This window comes from Dermochelys coriacea, chromosome 26 (genome assembly GCF_009764565.3).
Source record: "Dermochelys coriacea isolate rDerCor1 chromosome 26, rDerCor1.pri.v4, whole genome shotgun sequence".
Taxonomy (NCBI): Eukaryota; Metazoa; Chordata; order Testudines; family Dermochelyidae; genus Dermochelys; species Dermochelys coriacea.
The window spans coordinates 6,845,185-6,870,779 of record NC_050093.1 but is presented as its reverse complement, the minus strand read 5'-3'; the positions used below and the strand labels follow the sequence as shown (position 1 = coordinate 6,870,779).

The 25,595-nt window shown below is 43.7% G+C and overlaps 1 protein-coding gene across 3 annotated transcripts; it reads right to left on the bottom strand.

The window, feature by feature from the left end:
* Positions 1-1,651: 1,651 nt before the first annotated feature.
* SLC25A37 (solute carrier family 25 member 37) lies at positions 1,652-25,420 on the bottom strand. 3 transcript variants are annotated; one of them, XM_038384945.2, is made up of 4 exons: positions 25,186-25,420; positions 7,060-7,288; positions 4,453-4,509; positions 1,652-2,674 (listed from the first exon to the last, which is right to left on the bottom strand). In XM_038384945.2, the coding sequence occupies exons 1-4, from the start codon at positions 25,357-25,359 to the stop codon at positions 2,154-2,156; spliced, it is 981 nt and encodes a 326-aa protein (XP_038240873.1). In that variant the 5' UTR covers positions 25,360-25,420; the 3' UTR covers positions 1,652-2,153. The 3 variants fall into 3 exon arrangements, with proteins under 3 accessions (XP_038240873.1, XP_043358867.1, XP_043358868.1); XM_043502932.1 differs by lacking the exon at positions 25,186-25,420 and adding an exon at positions 9,892-10,088; XM_043502933.1 differs by lacking the exon at positions 25,186-25,420 and adding an exon at positions 7,594-7,845.
* Positions 25,421-25,595: the final 175 nt, after the last annotated feature.

Genomic DNA, 25,595 nt, shown 5'->3' with positions numbered 1-25,595 from the left:
AAGACTTAATTTGGGGTTAGAGGAATGTCAACTTCCAATCTAGTCAACTCGAAAAAGTAGCTTCAGGTCCTATATGTTCTCCCAGGCCCTCAGCCAACTTTTGGATCATAATTTTCCTTTTAAAAGGATTCTTCCACATTGCTGGGTGAAAAACCCATTCAAAAAATACAGGAGAAACAGCAAAAATGATCTTATACCAAGTTGTCAAATGCAAAAAACAAGCCATCAGAGAAATACTGTCTGCTGCAGTATCAGTTTTAGGAAAGTTTAAATGTTTGTTGTTTCACTAGTAGGTGGACAGTTTCCGGTAGAATCAACCTTTTCACGCTGATGTCCCTTCAAAGGGGGGCTACTATTCAGTTACATTTCTAAAACCAGAAAAATCCTGCTAGGTTTTTCATTGATTGTAATGTTAGCCACCTAGTCTCAACTAGGAAGCCAACTGGCTATTAGTTAATAAATTCAGCATCTATAGTTCAGCAACAAGTTCAGCTTTTGCTCTTTAGACCAGCAAAACCTTTTCATCTTCTATAATATTATTGCACCTAAATTAGATAACTTGGTCAAATATTAGATATTTAAAATTCAGACACTATATTTGCAAAAGTGGTCAGTTTAATTTGGGGAGAGCAGTCAATGGTTTTCCTAGCCTCAAGTGCAGGAGCTATATTTGATAAACACTGGATTCAACATCACATTGTAAGAAGATGAGGTATGGAGGCTAAGTGGAGCCATCCACAAACCTCGCTTAAAAAAAAAAAAAGCCCATAAAAAGAGAACCGAGGGTCCGATCTGCTTTTTTTGAATGCACGGAGTTCTTTTCTACAGAAGCATGAAATGAAGCATCGGACGTCATAGCAGCAAACGAAGTACCCAAAGCACTAAAATCCACTAAACTTTAGGTTTTAGGACACTTCTTTTATACATATCAATTGGACAACAAACAGCTGCTGTTTGTTGGCTTTGCTTTACAAAAAGGTTTTGATTCTGCTGTTCTCCTGTTTAAGGTTTCACTTTTCAAGAGCTTTTTTTGCATTGTGATTGACAGTTTCCTTGTGGTCAGTATGCAACTCTTATAATTCAAGGCGAGTTGTCTTACAGAACTGTAAACCGATACTCTGCTCCTGCACACTTATACACAAAAGTTACATTCTGTATGTAAACGGGCACGAGTCCTGCACAGTTACTCATGTGTAAGCAGGAGCGAGGCCTTAGTGGAAAATAAGATTATGAATAAATAAGAGTAATGAAACCTATTATCTATTAAAACGCCACAAAAGGTACCTTTAAAATAAGTTTGCCAAAAATACTCATCTTTCAAGTACAATCATAAGTCAGCTACAGGTGTAACAATTAAACTAAGGTTTTTCAAGAGCAATCAGTGATTTTCGCTGCCCAACTTGAGACCCCTCAAACAGACCATTTTCCGAGAGCATGTGCTCAGCACTTTCAAAAAGTTGGGCTCCTTTAAGGTGTCAAGTGGATGCCATAAAACTGGAGGCAGCTTACATACGTACAAATGAAAATCCTGGCTACTGTTTTGGGTTAAATGCTATGATTAAAGCCACTCTGGCTATTAAAAAAAAATAAAATAAAAAAAATGCTTTGGTTCTTGCATATCATGATGGAAAAATTCAGCTTCCCCCCCGCCTCTAAAAACAGCTCAGCTTCCAGCTGTAATACTATTAAAACAAAATTCCTACATAGAAAAATAAAGGATAAACATTATCCATCTATTTTATATTATGTTATATATAAAAGTTTGTTCAGTGACAGGATATTTAATTTCTTTGCTGTAAAATATCTCACCATACTATTTTTTTCCCCCCTGTGCAGTCTCAAGTTTTCTGGCAAAGCTGTAATACTACATCTTAGAGCTTATCGGGGAGGGGGGGGCAGGGGGGGAGGGGAATCAGTAATGTCACTTCTCCAAAGCTATAAATATATTTTAAAAAGTCTTTAGAACATTTGATTCTAGCAAAGAGGGTGCCAAATTTCACCAATGACCACTTAATTCCTCTCCCCACCAACGACAGAAAAGTGAAATTCAATTGTGAATCCACAAGAAATCTTGCATGTTTCACAACACTAGCGAGTCCCTCAGAGTTTACAAAAATGTCATCTGAACCTTAGGCTCGCTCTAGTCAAGTCTTTCAATAAGGAGCTCTTTTTTCCAGCTTGTGCTTCGTGAGGAAGTACTTAAAGAACTCGTACACTGACCACGCAATGGCAGTTGAAGGCATCTGGTAAATGACACGAGCCTGGACCCCTCGGAAATACCCGGGGATACCGCCCAGCTGATAAACTGTCCTGAAAGCATTGGCCATTCCGGAGAGGTGCCCACTGATGTTCACTGAACTCAAGGCCATGTTTTCCTGAGTGTTCAGCAATGTCTTGCAGACGTCAAGGGGTGTGGTGGCCGCGGCAGCCACGGCTCCTGCGATGGCACCAGAGAGGATGTGCGAGCGGGGGTTGTATTCCCGGCGCGGGTTGATGTGCTCCTGCATGAACTCGTACGTGATGAAGTGAATGGCTTGGAAGGGGACGTTCATGGTGAGCTGCGTGGTGTAGCTCCGGTAGAAGGCACCCAGCCCTTCAGTCCTATGCACGGCTCGTATGCACTCCAAAACTGTTTTGTAAGGGGAGTTGTACATCTGCATCCGCTGCTTCACCACTGATACAGTAGCGGCCGCGGGAGGTCACATGGCACCAGATGGGAGGGATGGGCAGCCAATGGGATAAAAGATAAACAAGTTAGACACAAGTTCTTTTGTAATTAACATCATCTCAACCTTGAGCTATGCTCCCAATTCACGAGCATTGCAAACCTTCCCTACAGCAATGGGGAGCACCCTAGCTGGATAATGCTGCAGACAGAAGCATCTGTTGTATCTTTTTGTAGACGTCCTAGTCACGTCTTTAAGCAAAAAGCTACACACTTCACCCTTTCATAGAGCTTTCCCATACCAGAGGGAACTCTCAATTCCTTAATGAGGCAAAGATCATTTTAGAGATAACAGGGACAAATTAAGAGGCTTCTTTAGAAGTCAGTTGCAAAACTCACCATAGCAACAACCCTGTTACAGCAATGGAAGCACTATCACGTGTTAAGTGATTTGGTCCAAGGCCGTAGAGACTCAGTGGCAGAGCTAGGAGTGCAACTCACAAGCGCTTGGCTTGTGGTCCCACGCTCTAATTAGCCACTGTGATGTTACCTCTTCAAAGAATGTTTTTAACCAATAAAGCAGATTGGAAATTTTTAGCTTTCAAACATTTCTGTTGGGGGGGGGGGGGAAGAGGAATTTGTGAGTTTTTGCAAAAAAATTCCTCAGACAGTTTCAATAAATATAGAGAAATCTGATGCTATAAATATTTTTCCCTTAAGGAAAACTTTTCCTTCAAGTGTACATTATGGAAAATTATGGGAGGGTTCTTAAAGCACATAGAAATCAAACACATGAAGGCCACAGCATATCAAGAACATACACTTCAAAAGCAGTTCACTGATAAACATGCAGTAGTGAATGTTAAACCACACAGAGAGAAATGAGGAGTGCTGGGATACTTTCGGTGGATAGCATCCATTTGCTTGCAAATCCAGAGTGCATTTTGCATGCTACACTGCAAGTTATGGGCTCCGGCCAGTAGTTACGCTGCAAGTGATTTATTGTGCAGCTGAGACACTCTGAAGACTCTGGAACTTTGGAGTGACATCATGGCCCCACTGACTCCAAAGGAGCTAGAATTTCACTGCAGATGTCTTCCCCATCGGTTTAAGAAGGATGTACACTGAGAAACGCCACACAGAAACCATCAGGCATTCTACCCAAGTATATATAGTGTGCTCAGCACCATAGCATGAGGGCTTTAAATATCAAGTACCATGTTTAGAGAATGAATAATTACCAATAACTTTATTAGAATTTCCCCAAGATGATACTCTGCCTTCAGAAGGGTACCATGCTGCTCATGAGCAGAATTTCCATCTAAGCCGGATGACATTTGCAGCACACATTGGTTTTTATTTTTCTGATCTCTGGCTACACAATATATAAGAAGCTACAGATTTAGGGAGGCTTTTTAAAAAACAAAAACAAAACACACCCAGGAGAGCCGAAAGGGCATTCAGAATGTTTTGCCCTTCAACAGTTGGCTTAGAGAATCGGATAAAAAAATGTCAACATTCAAATGAAGGATCAATTTTATTCCTCATATATATGTTAGGAGAAAATGTGCTCAGAATCCACGCAACTGAGAAGTTCCATCAATTTCAACTGAAGTGAACAGGGTTTCTTTGCACAAGCTTACCATGACCCTTAGCTCAGTCAGTGGGGAGAAAAGAAAAAAAAAAAAAAAAGTAGTTGTTACACACTACTCAACTGGTGAGTTGCCAAGCAACTTACTTTCTTCCCCCAATTCAACTCCACTTCCACATACAATAAAGGACATTACCTTCAGCCGGATTCATTACTGCATCATGGAGCAATGTGGCCATGCTCCCGGCTATCCCTGCAAAACAGAAGAGTTCCCTTCACAATATAATTCTGGACAGCTTCTGTAGGTTAACCTCGACCAGTGTTAAGTCACAATTCTAGACAGGCAGTGCATAAAGTCACGCAACAGCCTCCGTTCCCACAGTATATTCTCAAATTAACAGTCCTGAGCTCTTCATGGAAGTGATAAAATCCATCCATAGAATGGGCTGGAAGGGACATCTGCTACAACTTAATGTGCCTGCCACTGGAGTTGGGTCAATATGATAAGTCACGTAGTCCATCCTGTTTCCGTATGATGGAACGGATGCAGGCTCCGCCTATGCTAGCAAACTGCGCCAGTTTTACTAGATCAGTGTAAAAACATCCAAGCTTTACTGATTTAAGCAAGGTTAACACTGGTTTAAATGTGTTTTTAACCGGGAATTTACATCAGTTTACCCAGACTGATTTTTAAAGTTTACTTAGTTTAATGTAATCTCTAGTGCATTTAAGGCCTTACAGATTCCTTAATTAGCACTGGTAGATGAGCTTCACTTCAAGCGTAACTAGATTTCCAGAGCCTCCCTTAACCCATTTCTCCATTGCCCGAATGGCTTTTCTAAGCAGTTCTCCTTGTCCTCAGTATTTAACTTAAATTTCCACTGTTGCTACTGAAAGCTTGTACAGTTTTGGCCAATAAACGTGGGAAATAAGAGCACATGACTTTAAAGGAGTCGTTAAGCAAAAAACATTAAGTCCTGGCCTATACTTACGTGGTACTGGCAAAGCAATGTCTGTTAAGGGTGTGGAAGAAAAAACAAACCACACTCCTAATCAACATAGGTATGCCAATAGAACCCTCTAGTGCGGACACAGCTATACCGGTACAGTTTATGATGGTCATGGGAACCTGCATAAGCTGTTCTAGTATAAGCATTTTTATACTACTAAGTGCCCAAACTAGATGGTTTTCTTAATATAGCTACACTGGCAAAACCCTCTGTGTAGAGAAGGCCTTTTATCAAGCAGCTTAATGAAAGATCTAGTGCAGATCGGTCTGCTGAAGAAATGATAGACTGATGCAACTGGCCATCAGTCACCGTCACTGCTTTGAGTACTGCATGGAAACCCAAGAAACCCTACGTCAGCACAGTAAGAACAAAGCCCCGTTTTTTTTAAGCTACATATGCATTCACCATGCTGCTATGGTGTTAGAAGCATGCGTCATGACTGAACCTTGGTCCATCTGGAAACGTAACGTTCGACACAGTGTTCAGTTTCAAGACCATCTCAAAATTAATGACATGCTATGACAATAGGTTGGGACTAATGCACTCATTGGGGGACTAAGATGAACAAATTCCACTCAAGCTTTCACAGGTGAAAGCCAGGAGGGACTATCATGGTCCTCTAGTTTGACCTGCGTAACAGGCCAGAGGGTTTCTGCAAGTGACTCCTACATCCAGACTAACTTCTGATTGAGACAGAGCATTCTTCCCATGGTTTGCAGGGTGGCAGAAATTTTTGGTAGAAGGAAGACAACATTTTGGTGGCCAGCAGTACCTCTGACAAAGACACTGTCTGGCCAAGTAAGGGGCTGTGCATTAAAAAGGGAAACTATTCTGTTCTGAACACTGCAACTGGGCTGTGTGCATATGTATTAAAAAAAAACCACACACACACAAATACATTTATGCCAGCGTCCCCTTTTAAGAAGCCGCTCCCCATAGAAGTTCTAATAAGCCATTTCTGTTCCTCTTACCCAGTAGGAGAAAGACGAAACCCACTCAAAAGCAGAAGCCTACAACAGAAAAGCTTGTTTCAAAGCCAATCTGTTCTCTACGGGAATGTCTAAACAGCTGGGAGATGGAATCCCAAGCTCAGGAATACATAGACATGTCAGTGCCGCTTCAGCTAGTGCACTAAAAATGGTGCACGGCTGTGATGGCACAGGTGGCGACTTGGGCTAGCCAAGCAAGAAGGTACTCGAGTCTCGGATGGGGTTGTAGTCAGGTGGCTAGCCTAAGCCACCATCCATGCCACCGCTACCACATGGCTATTTTTGGAGCACTAGCTCCATCAAAGCTCGCCTGTGTAACGTCTACCTGAGCTGGGCATTGCACCTTCCAGCTGCTGTGCAAACATATCCTATGTTGCAATTCTGGAGCATTATGTTAGGTTAGCCCTAACACAGCAAAGGCCCACCGTGCCACTTAACATTCTCTAGAGGCCGGATTTTCTGAGCAGCTCAGCCACTATATAAAGCACCAAAGGAAGGGGCCAGCTCGTCAAGAGCTTGACACGGTGAATGCAGAGCACTTTTGGAAGCCTGACCATAAAAGTGTCCTAATGGAACCTGCTGGCCTTGGAAACTTGGAAGTAGGTTTTGCATCTTGTATTTCTCCACCGCCCCCAAATACATGTACACTTCAAGGGTCTGTGCAAGACCAGGCTGAATGCAACAAATCGAAGCCAGCATCAAGTTCTTCCCAAAGCACCAGAGTAGACACAAGGATTCCAGGCCACTGTAAAAGCAGGAAGCAGGCAAGAGACAAGCAATTAACTGCAAACATTTGCAAAATACCATTGGCCAGGTGGCTGTTTCCTCCATGGTGAATAATGTCACTTAAAGTCCTTTTCATTTTTTCATAGCAGGCAAAATACATTGCATGGGCAGGGCCAGCCCCCAGCACAGTGACGTTAATTCCTCTTAAAGGCCTCCAGAAGCCTTCAGTGTGAATAATCTTCTTCAGGGCCCCATACACGCTCTTGTACTGGGCTTTGGGATCTGGTTGCAAACTCTGCATTCGGGTCTGTAAGAAGAGTAAGAGGACTTTAATTAGCTGTCTTCAAAAGAACAAGGTGTGCCAATCGTCCTAAAGCACTGCAAGGCCCCTGCGAGCCAACATGCGCGTCCCTGGTTAGAGACGTGAATAATTCCGTTATGCGGAGCTCTGACATCTCCAGATTGTGCCACATTAATCCTTAGCCTGCAGTACTGAGAAAGTCTAAAACATTCAGCAATTGCCAAAGCTGCGCAGCCCAGTTTGCATCACACAATCCATCACTGACATTTAAAAATTCCAGAACACACCATGATGCCTTCGCTTATACTAACCTCCAGACAAGGACTTCTATGTTAAGTCCTTAGCAGCTGCAGCTTGTTAAAGAACTGCAATCCCCAAGGGTAACGGACACACAGCAGCCCCATCTCCACCTTTCCTTCCCTATGTAGTAAGGAACTCAAGCAGGCAGCAGATTTCTTCTGATGAAGGGCACCCAAGAAACCGTTTGTGCGATGCATACCAATGCTGCAGACATTCCAGCCTCACGCCAGCAGGGGCTGCTACAGCCTAAGGCCTTGGGGCTCCTTCACAAAAGAAGAGCACACTTCCTTGGCACAGAGCCCAGGAACCAGTCTCTTCCAAAGTTCTAGGACAATGGAACGTATTAACGCTCTTAGGCCAGCTAGACTATACTGCATTACATCCAAGACTCCAAGTGTCGACAACCAAATTTTTAAAATATTCGCAGGATGTCTAGGTCGGGAGGTTATAATTCAGTATATTCAAAGCATGAACATACAAGTGGGGCGAGTTCAGAGACAGCAAGTTTGCCAGCTTCCTCGTTAAGGGAGTTTGGGTTGAGCAAGGAATGACACATTGAGCCTTTAAAATTTGTTCCTGTTATAACCCATACGCCATTTCCCCATTCCACATGACAGCCTGGTTTTAGTGATTGTTTGGTCATTTCCTGGCAGATGCTGTTTACCAAGGCAATTAAAACTGATCTTGAGAGTCACATATCGCAGAAATTACTGAAAGTAAATTCTCCAACAGGGTGGGGGAAAATAGCGAGAACTTGCAGAGAGTTTGTGCAATTCTTTAGGCAATCTAGTAGATCGTGTGTTAACATACAGAATTGCCTGCTTACCAGAACCTGCAAAAACTTCCATATTTTCTTCTCCTCTTCTGCAGAATGAGGACTCTCATGCAGAAATGCACACCGAATTATTTCATCATCAACTGCACAACGTGCTTTGTAATTGGTGACAAGCCTGTAACGTTCCATGCCTCTAAAAACAGTCACGTTTTTTGTCAGCCCCCCCCAAAAATATAATTTGAGAAAGTTGTAAAAAGGTGAGGCCCCTTGGAAGAAGAGAAAGAGGCTTTCCATTTTGTAAGCAAGAAAAGCAGATCTCTAGAGAGGCCTAATTTATCTGGATGAGAATTGACTGGTAAGCAGTGTTACACAGCCGCACCAGAAGACAGAACTGTGGCCCTACAGGATCCATTTTTTGACCACTTCATGAGAAGGGTCTACAGAAGTTCCATGGAAAGTTTACCCACATTCCTAACCTCAGACAGCAGACTTCATATCTCCTTAAACTCACTAGCCGAGTTTTCCAGTGTTGCTGCTTTCCCCTAACAGACCATTTAGGAGGACAAGATACCACAGTGTCTGTTTTGACCAGAGGACACAGGATCTGGATGTTGAGGAACGCCTTTGATCCAGAACACTCCACGGAAAGTATTACAGGTATAGGGTACGTCCTTGGCCACTCACTCAATGACGTCATCATTGAAGCTTTTGAAAAAAAAAAAAAAAAAAAAAACCAAAAAACAAAAAACACAGAACACCTTCTCTCACACATTCACAACTTAAGTGTTTTCAGAGCTGAGGCCCTGAAGTAGGGGTGGCCAAGCTCAGCCTGAGAAGGCACCAGAATTTACCAATATACATTGCCGAAAAGCCACAGTAATGCATCAGCAGCCCCCCCCCCCCCCGATCAGCTGCTTCGTGGCACGTAGGAGGCGCTGGTGGGGAGCGGGAGGAGCAAGGGCATGGCAGGCTCAGGGGAGGGGGCAGGAAGGGTTTGAGTGGGGGCTGGGCCTGTGGCAGAGCCAGGGGTTGAGCAGTGAGCACCTGCCGGCACATTGGAAAGTTGGCACCTGTAGCTCCAGCCCCAGAGTCGGTGCCTATACAAGGAGCCGCATATTTACTTCGGAAAAGCCGCACGGGGCTCCGGAGCCACAGGTTGGCCAGCCCTGCCCTAAAGCATCCAAGGCTTTGTCTACGCTGCCAACTGAATGACAAAACTTTTGTCATTCACAAATGCTTAAAAAGCCCCCACTGAAAGACAAAAGTTTTGCTGTGCAAAGCGGCAGTGTAAATAGATCCTTGTCGGCAGGAGCGGAAAACGCAAACCCCGCTCGTAGGGGGTGGAAGTATTTTGTCAGCAAAAGTGCCAACAAACAGTGTTTACACTGCCCGACTTTTAATGACATGGCCATGTCAGTAAACGCTGTGTAGTGTAGACAAAGCCTGAGTAACTATGCAGGAGAGCCTTTGAATAAAAACCAGAGGTGTTATAAAAAAAGATTAAGACACTTTCAAAATACAAAATTACCCCCACCTTTGTCCAGCTCAGCTCTCGTAGACACAGAAGATAACCATTACAAGGTCAGAAAAGGACCAACAGCCTCCACTATAATACCAAGTAAGTTTATAAACTTTCTTTGGTAGATGTAGAGATCTGAAAAGTATTTTAGTGCATTCTGCTTGAGATACCATCCAACTGCACAGAACGGTCACAGACTAATACTATATCTTCTGTTTTATGAAGACTGCATAACACATACTCTGATGTGGGCACTGAGGTATTCATTTTAATCTCCCTCCAAATATGGACCTTCTCGCTTCCACAAAGCTAGGCCTGATCTGCACCCAAATCTTACGTCAGCCAACTATGTAAGTCAGGGGCTTGAAAAATTCACCCCCGAGAGACACGGTAAAGCCAAGCTAAGCCCCAGAGTAGATACTGCTAGGTCGATAGACTGAAGAATTCTGCTATCAACCTAGCTACTGCTTCTCGAGGACGCAGATCGACTATAGTGATGGAAAACCCCACCGAATGCATTCGATGAAGTGAGCTGTAGCTCACGAAAGCTTATGCTCAAATAAATTTGTTAGTCTCTAAGGTGCCACAAGTACTCCTTTTCTTTTTTGTGAAAACCCCCTCAGTCACTGTAGCGAGCACTGTAGCGAGCGTTGTAGCGCTGGTGGCATAGACACAGCCTACCTCTGATGCGTGTTTGCAAGCTCAGAGCGCTGGAGAATACCTGCATTAAGAAATATGGTCCTGGTACTTTACAGTACCAAGACAATATCTACGACTGACACATAAGTGTAACAATATTGCATCTGTCTTTTAAAACCCTGAATTATAACAGCTGATTTACAGGCGAGACTAAACTGAGGAGTAAGAGCTGCACTCATTGTCAGGGAATGGTTCAAAAGGTCAGAGTAAAGGCAAAGTTGTAGTATTAGTCTGAAAGTAGAAGGGTTTCTATTGTACCTAAAGCAGAAAGTGTACTTACAAGATGCTCACAGTACTGCAAATCAAGAGGTGAAAGCTTTCCTGCTCAAAACTGCAGAGGTATTAACAGCCTGGAAGCCAGTGATAAGCAGAAAATGATTATTAAAAAAGCTTCTATTCACCATATCCATTACATCTGGAAAAAGCAACTATTAACTTAGACATTTTCAGACATTAAGCACTCCTATGCTACTTTTTAATCCTGGACATGAATGCTTTACACACTTACTAATACCTGAGACCATCCCTTTACCTATCTCACTGATGACACACTGTGAATTGTCCACGCTGTCAAAGCAACTGAGTGGGAAGGAAAAACCCAGTCATCCAAATTCTCAGTCCCCTACTCTAACCGCTGAAGAACACTCCTTCAATTCCACTGGCCAGGGCCCTCAAGGGCAATATCAGGGCTTAGTTAGCAATTTAAACGCATTTCCTGGCCTGCATTTCCATTACATCTAGGTGCTAAGTGCTAGACTGCATGAGCAACCCGTGTCCCTGCTTGCCCAAATAATACCCAAATAGAATTGCAGGCTGTAAATCTGCTTTTTGCCAACCCAGTACAGTAAACCCCACTTACACAGAACTACCGATTAAAGGAAGATACAAGGCACATGAAGCTAGTCCCCTGCATATTGTTATATTTGCAGTAACCCCCCCTAAAAAAAACACAGGAATTATATTTGTTAATGGACAGAGGCTAATTTACAGCTGGTGACTTGCAACTGTCGGGCCTACTAAGTGAATCCAGTAGGTCTAAGCACTGAGATCAACAATAGAGACCACCCCTCTAACTTGCTGTGGGGGGGGGGGGGGAAGGAGAAGGGAGAAATACCAGAGACAGGCTTGCGGTTTTAGAGTAGCAGCCGTGTTAGTCTGTATTCGCAAAAAGAAAAGGAGTACTTGTGGCACCTTAGAGACTAACACATTTATTTGAGCATAAGCTTGCGTGAGCTACAGCTCACTTCATCGGATGCATTTTTGCCCTTCTGTAACACTCTTTTCTGCACACCACAAAGAAGATCGGTGTATCTAAGTATTTCTATAGCCCCTACTGCTATAGAATCCAAATGTTTCAATCATTCCCGAGGTGGTGAGGACAAACACTTCAGACAGGGAAGTGTTATCCCCATTTTACCGATAGGGAACCAGAGCAGGAAAAAACTAAAATGCCTTGCGCAAGGCCAGACTGGGAGTCCGCAGTAGAGCCAGGAATCAAATTCAGATCTCTCAAGTGTCTTAACCACAAGGCACTGCTTCCTTCCTGGCCATGTGCGTCGTCATATGCTCTAAAGCAGTCATGCAAGGAACAGACTACCTAATAAAAATCAGAGATTAGGTAGCAAGCCTTTAATGATACCATAAAACATACCTCTATTATATTAGCAAACACTTTGCACCATGCTCAGTCGAATCCATAGGTAAAGAAAAAAGGGCTTAAGCATCTAGTTACAAATCATGTCAGAACTTCCCCTGCTTCCTACAAAAGCATCTAGAATTCAGCTAGCCCTTCGCCGGTTATAAAATAATAGTTACTTTGACCCTCTAAGACTCGCTGGGCACAAGGGCGTGATAATTCTATCAAGTGGAAAACCTGAATGAATACCAAAGAGACAACATTTGGCTAAAGTCCAAAAACAAAACAAAACCAAACAAACAAACAAAACCAACCAAACAAAACCAAACAAAACCAAACAAACAAAAACCCACCACCCATAGGTGGTAATTTACGACTCAGATGCAGGACCATGAACCAAAGCACAGTAAGCATTACCCAAGTTCGCCCTCCCCAGACTGTTTCTGAAGTTTAATCAAGTTCCTTTAACAACCCCATAACAAACCGCATTCATTGCTCTAACTGAAAAATGCAGTGCTTTTGGTATTTTTTTGTTTTCTTCAAGTGGTGGAAGAAATCAACAAACAAACAAAAACAAAAAACAACAACACAAAGACGACCTAAAGATATGACAGGGAAAGGAAAGTGAATTAACCAGAGTCTTACCAGGTGGGAAAAAAAATAAATCATGATTTCTGTCAAAGAGGCTACCCCCACCACTGACTTGACATTAGGAATAGCCACCCTCCCGTCTATTTTGGAATCACGTTAGTTGATTTTAAAAACATCTGTCCTGACAAGTCACATAAAGAGCCACCTATGTAAGGGACACTAGGTGGCAGTTGCTCCAATTGTAAACGCAGGGCTGGGCTCAAGAGTACTGGATAATCCTCCCTAGTTCACTGTGTGACCTTGAGAAAGCAGTTTTCCCTTCCCTGGGCCTCAGTTTTCAAACACCCATCTTAAATATGTTTAGTTGCCTTTGCAAAGTGCTTTGAGAGAGTTATTTAAATACAAGTAATAACTGTGTTCCAAGAAAAAATTCACAGAATCTAATTTTGTACTGATAGAAATCTTTAAAAATAACCAAAATGACTATTTATTTTAAAAATGTTTCCTGAAGGTTATGCAACCCAAACATTGCTCCATTGGGTTAGCACATTACGGCCACTATCAATGAAATATAAGGACACATTTTCACTTTCTGTTCCTGTCATTTCTTCAGCATCCAAGCAAGTTCAAAAGGCAAGTCAGAAGCCAAGCTCATGAGACTTTTTTTTTGTAAAAAGTTTTAACAACTACGCAATTAACAGGTACAGGAATTTATTCAAAACCTCCAAGAGCTTTACCCCTCCCCTGCCCCATCTCAGAGTTTTAATTGCTATGATTGTCAAGGCATATAAATGCCATTTGAGGCCCCAGATCCTGAAAACTCATGTGCTTAGCTTGGCTAAGGTCTACGCTTAAATTTCAGGAGTAATGTCTGTTAAGAGTGAGATTTTTCTGACACTTTTATAGCAGCAAAGCCCTGTGCAGCCAGTTAAACCGGGGGTGGAGAAGGGACGAAAAAAGCACTTTTCCAGCTTATTTTGTTCAGGGAACTAATGCCAGCTAGAGTTCTTTTGCAGGTATAAAACTTATAAACCGCATCTACACATACATTTTGTCGGAACAGCAACACCAGCAAACCTTTTCTAGTGCAGATTAGGCCTCACATGCCGTCCTCATGGTTGCGTACTTGGGAAAGCCGACCAGAACAGCTAATGCAGAATAAACTATTCCAGAATAGTTTCCCATGTAGACACTATTTCAGAACCAAAGTGATTTTATTCCGGAACAATTATTCTGCTTTGTGAGTGATTCAATTACTCCAGAATAAAAGTTCATTTAGGGGAGCTATTTTGGAATATTTATTCTGCAATATCTTATTCCACAACAGCTTTTCTGGTCTATTTCCCCATTTAGACACGCCCTCAATGAACTCAGTGGAACTAAATCACACATTTAAAGTGAAGTATGCACACAAACATTGCTGGATCAGGGCCTTAGACCACAGCTATTACTGACATCCAGGCTCAATTGTTTTGATACTCACTGGGCCAGATCTGTTTTATAAAATTTTAGAACACTCAAACAGTACATCCAGAGTACCTGAGCCTTGGCAGAAAACCAGGGAAACCTGATTAGTTAAACCCACACACCAAACAAAAGCATGAAAAGACAGCTCAATTTTCAAAAGCAACCAATCACTGGCGCTAACGAAAACACGTGACTACAGGCAAAGCACTAAAGGAATTTTGAAATACTTCTGTGCCACACCCTCTTTAGTCACACGGGTTCACAAGCATGCAGCTCCCGTCCCCCGTTTTTGCACCAACTAGAACACATTCTTTGTCCAATCCAGAAGAGTGATTTAAAAAAGGAATTAATGTTTACGGATGAAAGAAACGATGTTATCAGTGATGCTCTGTGTGTTCTATCCTGTCCAAAGCAGGAAGTGTCAAACAATGCAAAAAAAAAAAAAAGGTCTATCGTTAAAACTAAGAGCATGACCCTGTGAGAGGCCAAGCACCTTACCTCCTCCTGATTGGTTTATGCTAAGAGCAGCCAGGAATAAGCTATACATGATGGCTAGTGTACTGGACTAGGACTAGGGAGACCTGCGTTACATTCTCAGCTCTGCCACTGACCTACTGGGTGACCATGGGCAAGTCACTTGCCTCTGTGCCTCAGTTTACCCATTTGCAATCTGGGGAGAATGATTCTGATCTCCTTTGTAAGGTGCTTTGAGATCATATAAAGAGCTATGTATTGTTATTATGCAGTCTTAATGGCAGTGAACCTAGACCGTTATATTCTCTTTAAGTGTCACCTCAACTTGGAAATCTATGTGCAGGCACACACCTGAGCAGTCTTCTTTTATTGAAGGAAGTTACGTTTCCCCACCCCACAGAAAGCGTCCTTCACTGTTTTGGAGCAAAGAGGAATGGCATGTTAATTCATTCTCAGTTTATTTATTCTTTGATTTCCAGTAGAAGCTGAAGTCCCCAATCAAGTTCAGGAACACACTGTGAGGTGCTGTACATACAATAAGCTTCTCTGTGCAGGAGTTGCCTTATAATCTGAATAGGCAAGACAAGGAATGGGAGAAAAAAAAGGAGCATCCCCATTTTACAGATGGGCAAACTGAGGTACAATGAGATTAAGGGTGTGTCTACACAGCAAAAAGAGACTCACCGTAGCGAGTCCAAGAGCTTAAGTCAACTGATTCAGACTCACACTGCAGGGCTTCTTCCGTGACCGCACGCAAGTGACTTAGGGCACGTCTACAAAGCAAAAACAGCTGAGAGTCTCAGCGCCTGGGTCAAGAGACTCAGGCTCATGCTGCAGGGCAAAAAGATAGGCATGTAGATGCTCCCGCTCGGGCTGAAACCCCGGGTTCTGAAACCTGGCGTGGGAAGCGTCTCTCAACCCAGGCTATAGCCCAAGCCGAAAAGGTCTGCACTGCTACCTTTAGTTCTGGACTTGAAAGCCCAAGTCAGTTGGCCCCAGCACTGAGACCCACTGCTGCATGGTTCCCTCTCCCCCCCCCCCCCCGCCACTTTTGCTGTGTCCATGTAATCTAAGCCACTTGCCAAAGGCACAGAGGAAGCCTATAGCAAAGCCAGGGATGCGAGCCCAGGTTTCAAGAGAGAAAGACATGTACTGAACTGTCAAAGCAACCTTGTACCCTTGTAACTCTAAGCCTTGTTCCCTCTCTCCTCCTTTCCCCTTCTCCCCCAGAACCAGATGTCTACAATCAAGACTTTTAGACCTAAAATTCTTGAGAGCAGGGGCCATATTGGATTTTACACTTGCAACATTAGATAATTATTATTTTGACACCAACTCCGCAGAGCTGTGTGGAAAACAATTTACTGAGCATTCACCTGCACTGAGCCTCCCTGTAAGCACTAAGATAAACCTGAACATACTTCCACATTTAGAAAGCTGCAATAGTGGCTATATAGTTGCCTACTAATTTATCCCTCAGTCGTGAGATTAGGACACTGAGGGAGGAGGGGAAAAATGACTAACAGGTGTATGCTTACTCATCCAAGACGTTTCAATGTTCCTTTTTTTATTTTTGCACCTCTCATGATTTCTTGCAATATTAATTCCTTGTATTACGGTGATCTGATCCATCCTAAGTGTGCAGTAGCCAAACCTTAATATATAGGAGTTGTACAGCAGTTATCTTGTGCCTTCAGAATCTCTCAAATCAGATATGTGGAAACTACCATGAGCTGCAATTTGCATCTAAGGCCACGTCTACACCAGGAACTAGACGTAACCGTTTGCTATACCAGCAAAGCTGCACTTTTCCCAGTATAGTGCATTTCTCTCTCTCTCACACACGTTCCTCCCTATGCATGCACACACTTCCCCCAAGTCAAACAAGCTATATCAGTAGAAGTGTGGCTTTGTCAGTGTAACTGCATCTAATATTAGGGGCTTTTCCAAGCACAGCTATGTTGGCCAGGGATCACAACTCTTCAGACCCCTGCCAACATAGCAGCTATGCCAGCAGAAGTCTGCAGCATAGACACACAGCTTTAGACGCTGCAACTCGGTACCGAGGTTGGCTGGTCCACCTTTTCAGATGCCTGTGTGAAGTCAGCGAAAGATTCTTTAAAAACCTCACATCCTTATTACTTAAGTGATCAAGAAAGAGATTTTACCCTGGCCACTTAAAATAATCCTTATTGCATAAGCAGCAAAAAGCCTATATAACAATTAAGGTTATCCAGTTAAGCTGGTTTCAGTTTCCCTAAAGGAAGCAATGCTGGAAACAAGCCATTGAACTCCTTGCAGAAAGCCAGGACATGAACAACGTACAGGACTAGCTGGATTATCTAACACCCTTCAGTTACCAGCCCAGTCCACGGATACAGTCAATCTGTTATAAAGACTCGCTAAATATCAGTTTGATGGGTGCATTTAATGCCTGATCCAAAGCCCACTGAAGTCAATGGGAGTCTGATAAATCCCTTATACAGTGGTACCCACAATTATTTATTTGGTCTGGGCAGTCAAGTGAAAGAAGAAAAATTCCAATGTTTATCTTAATTACCCTCCCCCCCCCGCCCAAATTCTAGACCTTGCTAATCATTTAAGATCTTTAACCATTTAAGAAAGAGATCTGAAGTTCTCCTTCAAGCCAGACATGACCTCGCTAGTGCTGTTGGTCAGCACATGGCTATTACAAGAGAGTTGGCTACTAGACTTCCTACCACATTCTGGATTTGTCCTGCCCTAAGCATTGCATTCATTCAGTTCCTGCTTCATGACCCAGGCCTTCAAACAGAGGAAGCTTTCATCTGCAATGTACATTTTATTTAACCCTTTCTAATATTTATGAAAAGATGCAAGGCAGAGCCGTAGTGACTATTCTGTTAAAGCAAAAAAGTGATTCAATGCTGCATATACCACTTTAACCCCCCAAGTTTTACTTTGGGGATAGTACAGTACAGAAGTTCTACTCACTAGCCCCTTCACAAGATTCTTACTCCCTAGCTCAGAGCTTCCATTGCTGCCCTTTTAACTGAATATAGAAATAGAACAGTGGTTCTGAAGCTGTGCTGCAAATGCTACTCAATGACAGGAAGGTATCACATCAGGATTGGGAAGCAGACAGGAGGATCAGGATACTACAAGGTTTGAGAAGCCCCATGATACACCCATTTCTTCAGTGCAGTCCTCAATTGATGTCCACCAGTGCCAGGTGCTGATCAAAGCAGCACAGCAGTTTAAGCAGTTGCATTTCACCCAGCAGGGGATACATTACAGTAGCGACTTTTGAGCAGTGGATTCCAAAGTGTGATCTGCAGAGCACTTCGCACATGGTCCACAGAGAGCCGATGGGTCACAAGTTGCCCCCTCATTTCCAGTTGAGAAACTGCATTCCAAGATGGGTTTCAGAGTAGCAGCCGTATTAGTCTGTAACTGCAAAAACAGGAGTACTTGTGGCACCTTAGAGACTAACAAATTTATTTGAGCATAAGCTTTCGTGGGCTTAGTCTCCAAGGTGCCACAAATACTCCTGTTCTTTTTGAATTAAAAGAGTTTAAGATATATTATACTCCTAATACATGTTCATGAAAACAATGGTTATACCTGCCACAGGATTACTATTCGGGCACCAGTGGGAAGAGGCGAGGTTCACACTACAAAATGTTTGAGAAACTCTAAAGTCATTGTGAGACCTGTAGGCAATCAAATTTACTTTAGCAGATGGAGGAGAGGGGTGTTGGGCAGCACTAGGTAGTGGTGGTGGAGGTATGCTGTGGGGAGGTTACTCTGCGCTATCTTGTCACTGGGTTATTTGACTTGAGCTGGGGTAAGTGATGCCACTGTTTATTTGTTAAAAAATACACTAAGATTTTCAAGAGCACCAAGAACATTGATGGACACTCCTAGTAGAGCAATAAAAAAAACAAACAAGTATTTAATTTTCTACCTAAAGATAACATTAACAGAATAATTAGAGCTTAATTTACTTCAATAAATTGCCTGTCAGACTCAGGACCTCTTAATAGTTAATAACAAAACTCGGGGGGTGGGGGGGAGGAGGGGGAAAAATACTGTCCAGACATTTAGTTAGTCTACAAGGTGTTTTTCTGGAAGTTTCACAAAGTTAATCCCTATATTTCACCACTAGCATTACATAAGTATAAACAGAAATTCATCAGTGTTGTAAGTAATGTTTAGTCAATTTCTTTTAGAGGATGGAAATTTAGCGTCACAGCCAACACATTTTGTTACAAGCGATCTATTACTGACCATTTCAATTACAAATACAAAGTCACGAGAAGTCAAGTTTTTCAACAGTCCGAGACATGGAGTACATACGGCTACAGTCTGGCTGAGTAAGCGTCAAATCCTCTTAATGAAACCTATGAATTCCAGCCATGCAACTTCCTTGGTATATACGTACTTTGAAACTTCTTGCTTTTAAACAGGCAACTGTATTAATATACTAGTTTCACTGTCACTGCAGGTGACAAGCAGATCACCCAACATAATCAGTACTAAAGGAAGAGATTCTCAGAGGATGAAAGCTTTGGCTTACCCTGTAAAACATGAACTTTCCCGAACTGTATCAGACCACAGGACTGAGAGACAAACTCCTTATTTCTAATTCCAGCTCCGACGGACACCCTTTGAGACCTTCGGCAAGCCAATCAAACTCCGTGTCAGTTTCTTCATCGAAAGAGAGGAATAATGCTTACCCAGTGCACTAGTAAAGTCAGATTCTAAATGCTTTATTAGTAATATAGTATTACCTGGAGACCCAAGATCCATTGTGTTAGGTCACATACAAACACATGGCATATAAACTCTTTAAGGTGGGGAGTGTTATGATCAATGTACAAAAGAGAAGGATCATCCTCCTCACTTTATAGACTGGGAAACAGACACCCACGAAGTGACTTGTGCAAGGGCACACAGGGAGTTTGTGGCCCAGTCAGGTATTAAACTCCGATCTCCGAAGTCCCAGTACATTGCCTTAACCACACAATCACCCTTCCATTTGGTACTAAGTATAGCACTGGACAGAAGTGTGGCTGGTCTGTGGGGTCAGATGCAGAATGACAGAACGGAGAGTCTGGCTAGCGCATAGAGCGCTGAACCAGGACTCAAGAGACCCAATTTTACTCCTGGCTCTGCCACCAGTCTGTTGGGTATCCTTGGGCAAGTTACTTCCCTTCTTTGTAATGGTACAGACCTCCTCCTTTGTAAAGAGCTCTAAGACCTACAGATGGAAGCAATATTTTACCACCCAGCTCTTACAGAGCGCTTCTCATTTTTTGCAGTTTGCTGTAGCACAACTGTTGCTACTGAAGTCAGCACAGAACACCTGGTGACCTGAAACAACCTTTATGAGAGGAAGCTTTGAATTAAACTATCAAAAATGACACCCTAAGCAATGAAAACTACGATCAAAGATGTAACAAGAGATCATAGCAGATGGGACGTTCCAGGAAATAGATGGCAGGGAAAGTCCTTGGCAGCGTCACTTCTAACATTTCTTCACACACTGTAGCTGAAATGGGCTCTTCCTTTTCACTTTCCTAGATACTTTGCTTTACTTGGCACAGAAGCAGCAATGAGCAAAGTGCCTGCAGCTTCCTGGTGGCATCATAAACCTTTAGGAGAGAAACTGTAGACAGCCTCTTGAATTTCCAAATTCTGCTGTTCAAGCAAGCGTGATGGCTCAACGCAATACCTAGCTCTTACGTAGAGCTTTTCATGAGTAGCTCTCAAAGCACTTTACAAAAGGAGGCAAGGATCATTATCCCTATTTTACATGGGGAAACTCAGGCACAAAAGGGAAAGCGGCCCACGGTCACTCAGCAGAGTCAGGAATAGAACCCACGTCTCCTGAGCACTGGTCCAGTGTTCTAGCCACTGGACAACACTGCCTAAGAGCAGCCTACATGGACAGAGTTTTGCCATTACACCTGTGCAATCCCAATGGGTTAAATGAAGGCATAATTTGGCCATGTAAATGGTAAGGACTACCTATTTTCTACCTATATGAGCAACTGCAGCTTCCGATAGTGCTGCACAAGGGTGAGGATCACAGTTTGTTGCGTTACGCTCCACAAGTGGCTGCACTTCAGCGGTGGGAAAGTGACCCCTACACGTATACAATTTGCAATGTAACAGATTGGCAATGTCTGATGATGAAAAAGGAACATGCATATAGAATTAGGAGTATGGGATTAAGAGATATAAATCAAGTTGCTTAAAGTAGAATTTTGCTAGAGGAAAAAAAAAAGAGGGTTGGGTTTTTTTTGCACTTCATTGTTGTCAGCTTTCATTCTTAACCCACCAGGATTTGAGAGATGAGATTCTAGATAATACTGCCTGCCACTGTAAGTAGAGCACAAAACCAGGAATCTCTAAGTCTGAATTCTATTCCCAGCTGTGGCACTGTGTGACTTTGGGTTATTTGCTTATGTTCTATGCCTCAGTTTCAGTATCTACAGAATGGGGGTAACATTTACCTACCTTAAAGTGATTTGAGATCTTCTAATGGAGCATGCCATCTAAGTCATCACCCCGCCCCCCCCATCAGAGAAAACTTTACCCTCTTAAAAAGAAAAAAGAGAGTACTTATGGCACCTTAGAGACTAACACATTTATTTGAGCATAAGCTTTCGTGAGCTACAGTTCACTTCATCGGATGCATTCCGTGGAAAATTTATAAATCTCCCCACTGTATTTTCCACGGAATGCATCCGTGGAAGTGAGCTACAGCTCATGAAAGCTTATGCTCAAATAAATTGGTTAGTCTCTAAGGTGCCACAAGTTCTCCTTTTCTTTTTGCGAATACAGACTAACACGGCTGCTACTCTTTACCCTCTTAGTAATCAGACTGTGAAGCAATTTAGGACTGTCATTCCCCTTGACCATGACATAGATCTCAGTGTATTTAACCTTGCTACAGAGCAGCTCTGCTTAAAAGAAAACAGGCATTACTTTCATTTACTCCCTCTCCCCACCAATTTCCCAGTAAAGGAAATGACCTCTTGAATAACACTGGAAAGTCCTGAGTGGTGATGTGCAACTCTAACCATGACTTGGCAGTAAGCTCATTATACCCGCCTATTGGCATGAAAAGGGAGGTGACTTGGAGATAACACTACTTACACTGTTAACGTAAGCCATATAAGAAAAGCGATGCCCCACGATTAACACCATTCTGCAGATTGTTAGAAAAAGCAAATTAAAAATTAAAAAATTTTTAATCCAGCACAATTCAGTGACCTAGAAAGGTTGCACAAAAGAACCCAAAGGAACTGGCTCATCATGAAATACTGCAATTAGAATGGAAGTCAGGAATGAGGGGAACAAATGGGCATAGGAATACTCCCTGTGCATTCATCTGTCAGCGTGGAAGTGTCTTCTGCATTAACAGTGTGATACTGGAATTTCCTCCCTTTCCCTTCAAACTCATCTTTCTACTGTGGTTTCAAACAGCCCTGCAAGTACAGGAGATAAATTAGAGCATCAGCTCCCCCAGAATTTACTTGGGATCCCTCTCCCATTTGGCAAGATGTGAAAGGCCAGGTAACCCCAACCCCCACATTGAAAACCTACAATCTAAATGGCCAAATAGGTCTTTGCCATCTCTAACTTATGATTAGGACAACATGCTTCTAGATAGCTACAGTGAATAAGACGGGGATCATTTGTTTGAACTAGGAAAGAAAGCTTAGTGGAACATTTTGAAGCAATCCACTTCTTAACAGGGACATGCCCTACTATTCTAGGGGTGTTTATCAAACTATGTACTTAGGAATATTGGGGCATAAGACATCCTAGACAGGTTGTGAAGACTAGCAACTTTGTACAATATATTATTATCCCTGATCAGTAAGTGCTACTTCTGTGCATTGACCTCAAAAGATTTACAATATTAACAACTTCGTCTCATGCCATATGCAAAGTAGATATTATCCTCATGTGACCAATGGTGACAACAGACTGCAAAACAAAAAACACCACACAAGAGACCGACACAGCAGCAAGTCTCAGAGCCCAGGTCAACCGACTCAGACTCATGCTACAGGGGCAAAAATTACTAGTATAGATGTTCCCCTTTAGCCTGGAGCCAGGTCTCAGAGCCTGGGCTCCAGTCCAAGGGAGAACATCTACACTACTATGTTTTGCCCCATAGTGCAAGGCTGAGTCAGTTGACCCAAGCTCCGAGACCCGCTGTGGTGGGCTGTTTTTTGCTTTGTTTGCCGTGTAGACCTACCTTGAGGCATTTACACTAGGCCACAGAAGATGCCTACAGCACAGCCAGAAACCGAATCCAGGGAGCCTAATACCCAGTTACCCACAAGGTCATCCTCTCTCTCAGGACAGACAGTTAGCTCCAGGCCTTTGTTGTAAGCAAGTTGAGCCTCCCAATTAAGGTTTTTACTTTTGCACTGGACTTGGCTGGTGTTAGACTCAGATGTGTCCATTTGCAACCCACTAATTTCACTTAGAGTTTCAGGTCACTGCAGAGTTCTGTCTGGTTTCAGACGAACACCATATGAAGCTAATCAATTTCATATTTTTTTCCACCCAAAAGCCATACACTGGCCCAGCGCTGCAAACCTGCAGTGAACTGGGATTTGCGGTGAAATCTGGGGCCAGGAGAATTCTGCCAGCTTTCATTACCCATGTTTTGTTCCTATTCTTAAGCCTGCCTGCTCACTAAATTCACTGTGTCAAAATGTTGATGCATCTCTTAAAAGGTCTTTGTCATTTACAAATCACACTGTTTGCAGTCTTTATAGCCTTTTTTTTTCCTCCCCCGATTTTAAGCTACAGTCTATTTGTGAATGGATATATAGTTAAACAGAAGTCAAAATAATTACTCTGAGATCCATACAACCTCAGACACCTTTAAAACCTTCCATTCTTTATAGAGGTGTTAATAATAACCTCAGTGTCCTAACATACATGCTAACTTCCACTGGAGTAGACCGGAGCACAAACAGGGGGTCTATCTTCATAACAATACCGCTGTATTATTAACAGCTTGTCAGAAGTCAGCAGCCAGCCTGGATCGGCATATACATGTACAAGCCTAGTATACATGTACAAGTCAGAACTAAATGCATACAATCGCAGCGTTAGCCAACAGTTTTATCTTCCTCCAGAGGGGATGAGATGGACTTGGCCACTGAGATCAGTTCATCAAACTCTGCCCTCAAGCTGGGCAAAGAGAGTTGCTGCTAGCCTGTATTTAAGACTCCACCGGCTACAGGTAGTGCACCCATCATTTAAACAAGGCTTCTGCTTTGGCTCCTTTTCTGTTAGCCCACCACTTTTGACCCTCACCTGGATCACTCTAACCTGGGCTCATACATCAAGCATCCTGGAGACGCAGACTCCTCGGAACTCCTAAACAGACAATACTAGCTGGCACTACCACCTTCTTTACAAGATTTCTCTGCAAGCAGAACATGTTAAAACACCCTTGAAAAGGGATCCAACAGGTTCCACAGACAGGTTCACTGTTGATTGCACAACCTGAGTTATTAACATGACACTTAAGGCAAACCAACTCTTCCCTGATACAACTGAAGCAGAAACATGGCACAATATGGACTTTTACCCCTCTAATGAGCCACGGTGCACTCACAGACACTGCACTGTTACATCCTCCCCACTATCTGGGCCCCGTAAAAGTCAGTAAGAGAAGAGTAAAACACAAGTGCAGAATCAACAGCTCTTTACACCTTTGTCCAGGCTGCAGTTGCAGATCACAGTGCAGGAGCTGCAACCCTCCCTTCCATGAAGCTATCACACGTGTTTAGAGCGGCACATGCATTAGTCCAAGATACACAGCCCTTCCCATGCAGGCTGACAGCTTTCTTGAGTTTACTACTGAAGCCTGCAGTCATTCCCCAGGCCCACTTCATAATCTATGGCACAGAACCACAAGGGGCAATGATGCTCCATGCACCCCAATTTTGCAACAGGACAGAAAGGAAGTGGGGGGGGGGGGAAAGGGACTGAGAAAATTCTACCTTACCCCACAATAATACATAGGGAAATACAACACAGAAAGGGCTGCGGGGGGGGGGGAAAGCACAACCCCCTTATGGAAAGACACATAAGAAAAGAAAGTATAATGCAGAGGGAAGATGGGGGGGGGGAAAAGACAGCAGCCCCGCGCATTTTAAACTGGAAAGTGCGCACTCACAAGGAGATAGGGGAAATTGCCATCCCCCCAGCAGAGGAAAAATGGGAACACAATCACCCCAACGTTTGCACGAATACACGGGCAAGGAAGCACGTTTGCACGAACACACACAGCCCGTTTGCCATAACGCAGAAGGAAGCGCCACACAATGAGACGGGCGAGGAGGGGACGGAGCAGAGGGAGCGGTAAGTGCTCCCCCCCACCCATGCACCAACGAGGGACGCCCTGCAGCGCCGCGCACCTTGACCGAGTCCACCGGGTACATGACCGTGTGCTCCAGGATGCCGGCCACCGCCCCGGCCGTCATGTGGGTGGAGAGGGAAGCGCCGGTGGGCAGGCTCTCATAGTCCTCGCCCAGGCTCTCGGCCTCCATCCCGGGCAGCGCCGCCGCGGGCCGGCCGCGGCTCAGCTCCATCAGCGCGAACAGGCGAGCGCGCTGCGGCGAGAAAGTTCAGTCGCTTCTTGCAGGGCGCCCCGCCCCCCTGGCGCGGACCACGCCCCCCCCGGGCTCTTTCCGCCAATGGCAGCCCGGCTTAGAAGCTGGGTTGGGCGCTGATTGGAAGGGGCCGCTCCCCTCCCATTGTGATGTCAGCTCCCGGCTGCAAAAGCACCAGGAGGCGCGGCTGCAAAGCCCCGGGGGGGGGGGTGCGG